Source organism: Chenopodium quinoa, unplaced genomic scaffold, assembly GCF_001683475.1.
Source record: "Chenopodium quinoa cultivar QQ74 unplaced genomic scaffold, ASM168347v1, whole genome shotgun sequence".
In the NCBI taxonomy this organism is placed as follows: Eukaryota; Viridiplantae; Streptophyta; class Magnoliopsida; order Caryophyllales; family Amaranthaceae; genus Chenopodium; species Chenopodium quinoa.
In genome coordinates, this window is record NW_018744697.1 from 697,631 (window position 1) to 702,307 (window position 4,677).

Genomic DNA, 4,677 nt, shown 5'->3' on the forward strand with positions numbered 1-4,677 from the left:
AATGCAACAATTATTATGTTTGTTGTCTTAGACAAGAAAAAGGTAACACTTAAAGCGATTGTTGCCTTATATAGTCTAGAACGACACTTTTTTTCTCTTTTACTTTAATTCAAGGTAACAAATAAATTTTATTGCGTTAAATTATAAAGAGTAACATTTTTGTAAGTTTTGCAATCTTAAGTGTTGTCTATTCTCATTTTTTTGGTAGTGGGAGAAGCGAGAGAAATAGCCGAGAATTGAATAAAATAATAAGAAAACCATTAAAAGCACGCATTTCTCTAAACTAGCACACAAACACGCAAATCAAGCATTATTCCCTAAAAAAACGACATAAAAGACTAAAAGCGATCATAAAATAAGAAGAAAATCTAGCCTAAGAGTGCCATAAATGGCACGCATCAGAAACACAGACAAGGAAGGAATAGGATTGATACTCTCTTTGATGAGAATGATGTTCAGCTCAAAGATACTGCAAATATTGAGGCTGAAATCAATGATTTTTATGAGAAACTACTTGGTACTAAAGCTGCTTCTCTTCCTGGGATTGATCTTAATACTATTAGAAGGGGAGCTCAGCTCTCTAGAAGTGCTCAACAACTTCTCATTGCTCCTATGACAACTGCATAGATTGATATTGCCTTAAAGGGTATTGACAGCTCCAAAGCCCCTGGGATTGATGGATTTAACTACTTTTTCTTTAAAATGTCCTGGGAAATTGTAAAGGATGACATCTATGATGGTGTTCTAGAGTTCTTTCCATGCTGAAACAATGGAATTGCACTACCATAACCTTAGTTCCTAAGGTTCCTAACCTTACTTATGCAAAGGATTTCAGACCTATTGCATGTTCTTCTGTTCTTTATAAACTAGTGTATAAGATCCTCACTGCTAGACTTACTAATGTTCTTTCTGGGGTTATTGATGGAGCTCAAGCTGGTTTATTCCTGGCAAGCATATTAGGGATAATATTCTGCTAGCTATTGAACTCATCAAAGGATATGGGCATAAGTTTCTTTCTCCTAGATGCATGTTGAAAATTGATTTAAAGAAAGCTTATGACTCTGTGGAATGGAGTTTCCTTTAGGCTGTTATGCCTGAACTTGGTTTCCCTAGTCAATTTATTAGCTGGATCATGGTTTGCCTTTCTTCTGTCTCTTTCTCCATTTTGATCAATGGCATCCCCTCTAAACCTTTTGAGGTAAAGAAGGGGCTTAGGTAGGGAGATCCCATGTCTCCTTTTCTATTTGCAATTGGTATGGAATACCTGTCTAGATGTCTTGTTGAGTTGCATCTTGACCCTAATTTCAACTATCATCCTAGATGTGATAAAATGATGCTAACTCACTTAATGTTTGCTGATGATCTTTTGTTGTTTTCCAAAGTTGATAAAGACTCTATCACATTGCTTTTTCAAGCTTTCACTAAGTTTTGCTTGGCTTCTAGTCTTTCTGCAAACTTAGACAAGAGTGAAGTCTACTTTGGTGGACTTTCTGATGTTGAGCAAGAAGCTTTGAGAAGCTTGATTGGAGTGGTCCCTGATACTATTCCTTTCAAATACTTAGGGGTTCCTTTATCCTCTAAGAAAGTCACTATTGCTCAATGTAAACCTTTAGTGGACAAGGTTACTGCTAGAATTAATGGTTGGTCTGCTATGCATTTATCTTATGCCGGTAGATTGCAGTTGGTTAAGAGTGTTCTTTTTGACATTTAAACTTATTGGGCTTAGATTTTTGTTTTGCCTAAAAATATACTCAAAGAAATGGAAAACAAATTCAGAGTTTTTTTATGGATTGGGAAGGCTAATCCTTCAAAGAAATCTTTAGTGTCTTGGTCTCAGGTTTGCCTTTCTAAAGTTAGTGGTTGGTGGAACTTGATTTCCCTCCCTGAGTGGAATTCTGCTGCTGTTTGTAGGCTGCTTTGGGATCTTGCCCATAAAGCAGATAACCTTTAGGTAAAGTGGGTTCACATCTACTATTTCAAAGATAGGACATGGTGGTCTAGCCCTGCTCTTAAAAGGTGCTCTTGGGTTCTAAGTAAAATTTTGAAGGGTAGAGCTATAATTGATGGTATTGGTGGATGGGGTTCTGTTCAGCATGGTGATAAAGTCAAAATAAAAAGATTTATCAGCTGATCAATGTTCTTGCCCCAAAAGTTACTTGGAGAAGGGTCATCTACAACAATGCTGCTTCTCCCATAAGCTTGTTTATTCTTTGGCTTGCTGTGAGAAATAGGTTGGTTACTAAGGATAGGTTGCTCTCTTGGAATCTTCAATGTGATCCTATTTGTTTTCTTTGTAACCAACACATGGAAAATGTACAACACCTTTTCTTTGTTTGTACTTATGCTAGAGAGATTTGGGTGAAGCTGTTGAATCTGTTTGGGGTCCACAGGCCTGCTTGGGCCTTTGATGCTGAAATTTCCTGGATTTCCAGAATCTGCATGAAAAATAGACCAAAAAATAGATTGTTGGGTATGTGCTTTGCTGAAGCTGTCTATCACATCTGGCTGTAAAGAAATTCTTTGATTTTCACAGGAAACTGCAAACCTATTGACATCAGAAGAGTTAAGAGCACACAAACAACAAGCCAAGACCAAGCTTCCATTCCAAAACAGTCCACAAGAAACCTCAAACCCCGAATTTACCCGACCCCGAAAACCTAAAAAACTGAAAGAGGAGCGTGGGCATCGAAGGGCGTGAGGTTTATTTTCAGAAAATTCATAGCCTCATCAATCCCCCTATCTAATAATGTTCAGCATGTACATCCGTATGTGCTTGGAGGTTTTTTTTTTGATGAAAACAGAAGCATATATTACTTGGACATTATGTCCTACATATTACAAACCAAGAGTTCACAACCTACATATACCCAAAAGGTAGGTTGAAAGCTAATATATACATAAGTGAACAACCAAGAAAATAAAACTAGATTAAAAGTTCTAGATATAACTAACAGAGGGAAGAACCAAAGACTAAACAGAAGCAAAAACCCCCATAGCTCGGAGATCTACATCATAAGCTACTCTAACACTTGCTGGAATTTCATAATGAGGCTTATGTCCAATATGCATATCCATGGCATATTTAGAAAGATAATGGGCTACATAGTTGATCTCCCTTGGAATATGATTAAAAATTATAGTCATATCCTTATCCTTATTTCTGAGAAGTCTCCCAACATCTATGATCAAAGCAACAAGTTCATGGTGAGGATCTTCAGTATCCTTGCTCATCATTCCCTTTATAGCCTGAGCATCAGTCTCCACCTCCAAAAATTGAACGGGGATAGCTCTAGCATAATTTATTCCTTCACGTAAAGCATAGAGCTCAGCAGCCAGAGCTGAGTTGGAATTGTACTTACTGGAAAAGCCAAAGTACCATTCACCCTTATCAGTTCTGAAAACACCTCCTCCTCCAGCCTACTCAGAGTTTTTCCAAGCTCCATCTGTATTCAGCTTCAGAAAACCAGCTCTAGGAGGATTCCACTTAAGAATTGAAGCAGAAGCACTCCTTTCTGTAAGTAGAATTCCTTTACCTTTATTAGTACCCTACAATACAAAGGAATTTATTTGATAATCAATTATAAATCTGTTAAACAAAGAGTTACAATTGTATGTCTCATTGTTAAAAATAACTCCATTTCTTAACTTCCATATATGCCACATCCCCATAGAAAAGATTGCTCTCCACTTTTGAGTCTGAGAAAGATTGAATTTAAGCCAAACATTCCATTTAGACTTCATAAACATGCCATAATTGAACTTAGGGGGAGGTTTCACTTTTTGGAAGATCATTTTCTAAAGAATAGAGGAAGAGGTGCAATCTCTAAACAAATGAAGGAAAGATTCTGGAAGACTGTTGCATCTAGAACAGATAGGATCAAAATAAGGGATTCTAGTAGCAAGCAAAGAAGCAGAAGGGGTAATGGACAAGACACAATTCCACATAAACATTCTGTATTTGAAAGGGACTTTGATTTTCCAAAAATGTTTCCAATTCAAATGAAATAGCAGAGGAATAAGCACAGGAGCTGTAGACTGGAAGTAAGCAGATTTTATAGTAAAAGACCCGGAATTGTGGTACAGCCATCTAATTTGATCAGGGGAAGAATCTGAATCAACAATTGAAAGAGGGGTGGAAAGTATAAGAGGAATGATATGAGGTAGCACATGAATCACATTATCAAGAAACCATTTCCCATTTTGAATGATATTAGAAACTCTCCAATGCTCTTTGGAAGTAGGGACTTCAACAGACATGATTTTATAAAGAAGGGCTTCCCCCACCCAATGATGATACCATAGAGAAGTGTCCTCACCATTACCAATTCTAATGATTAGTCCTTTAGAAAGAAGTGATCTGCCCTTCAGAATATCCCTCCACATAGGGGATTGTGAGAAATTAGAAATGGAATCCAAAAAACTGGATCTTCTAAAGTATTTATCTTTTAAAATTTGCACCCAAAGTTTATTAGGCTGGGTTAGAATAATCCATCCTAATTTAGCCATAAAACACAAATTCCACTCCTTCACAGATCTCATCCCTAAACCCCCTAGAGCAATAGGAAGGGTAACATTAGACCATTTGGTTCTAGGAGTATATCTAATGGAATCAGTCCTATTCTATAAAAATTTCTTACATTGTTTCTTAAGATCATCAAGAACAGAAACAGGAAGAAG

At 36.9% G+C, this 4,677-nt stretch overlaps 2 protein-coding genes across 2 annotated transcripts; one reads left to right on the top strand and one right to left on the bottom strand.

The window, feature by feature from the left end:
• Window positions 1-758: 758 nt before the first annotated feature.
• Window positions 759-1,951, top strand: LOC110702696. Its single transcript, XM_021880450.1, has 4 exons — window positions 759-947; window positions 1,085-1,215; window positions 1,273-1,684; window positions 1,727-1,951. The coding sequence occupies exons 1-4, from the start codon at window positions 759-761 to the stop codon at window positions 1,949-1,951; spliced, it is 957 nt and encodes a 318-aa protein (XP_021736142.1).
• A 1,019-nt stretch (window positions 1,952-2,970) lies between these two features.
• On the bottom strand, window positions 2,971-3,792 carry LOC110702697. Its single transcript, XM_021880451.1, has 3 exons — window positions 3,634-3,792; window positions 3,422-3,546; window positions 2,971-3,358 (listed from the first exon to the last, which is right to left on the bottom strand). Exons 1-3 carry the CDS (start codon window positions 3,790-3,792, stop codon window positions 2,971-2,973), a joined length of 672 nt encoding a protein of 223 aa, XP_021736143.1.
• Between the last annotated feature and the right edge of the window lie 885 nt (window positions 3,793-4,677).

What these genes read in the sequence shown, in the direction of transcription:
- LOC110702697 (XM_021880451.1), bottom strand. Translation starts at nt 3,792, where the DNA reads ATGATCTTCCAAAAAGTGAAACCTCCCCCTAAGTTCAATTATGGCATG. An exon ending in TATGGAAGTTAAGAAATGGA is followed by an intron (nt 3,547 to 3,633) that starts GTTATTTTTAAC and finishes TTTGTATTGTAG; the next exon opens with GGTACTAATAAAGGTAAAGG. An exon ending in GGAGCTTGGAAAAACTCTGA is followed by an intron (nt 3,359 to 3,421) that starts GTAGGCTGGAGG and finishes TGGCTTTTCCAG; the next exon opens with TAAGTACAATTCCAACTCAG.
- LOC110702696 (XM_021880450.1), top strand. Translation starts at nt 759, where the DNA reads ATGCTGAAACAATGGAATTGCACTACCATAACCTTAGTTCCTAAGGTT. An exon ending in CTCAAGCTGGTTTATTCCTG is followed by an intron (nt 948 to 1,084) that starts GCAAGCATATTA and finishes AGTTTCCTTTAG; the next exon opens with GCTGTTATGCCTGAACTTGG. An exon ending in ATGCCGGTAGATTGCAGTTG is followed by an intron (nt 1,685 to 1,726) that starts GTTAAGAGTGTT and finishes TATTGGGCTTAG; the next exon opens with ATTTTTGTTTTGCCTAAAAA.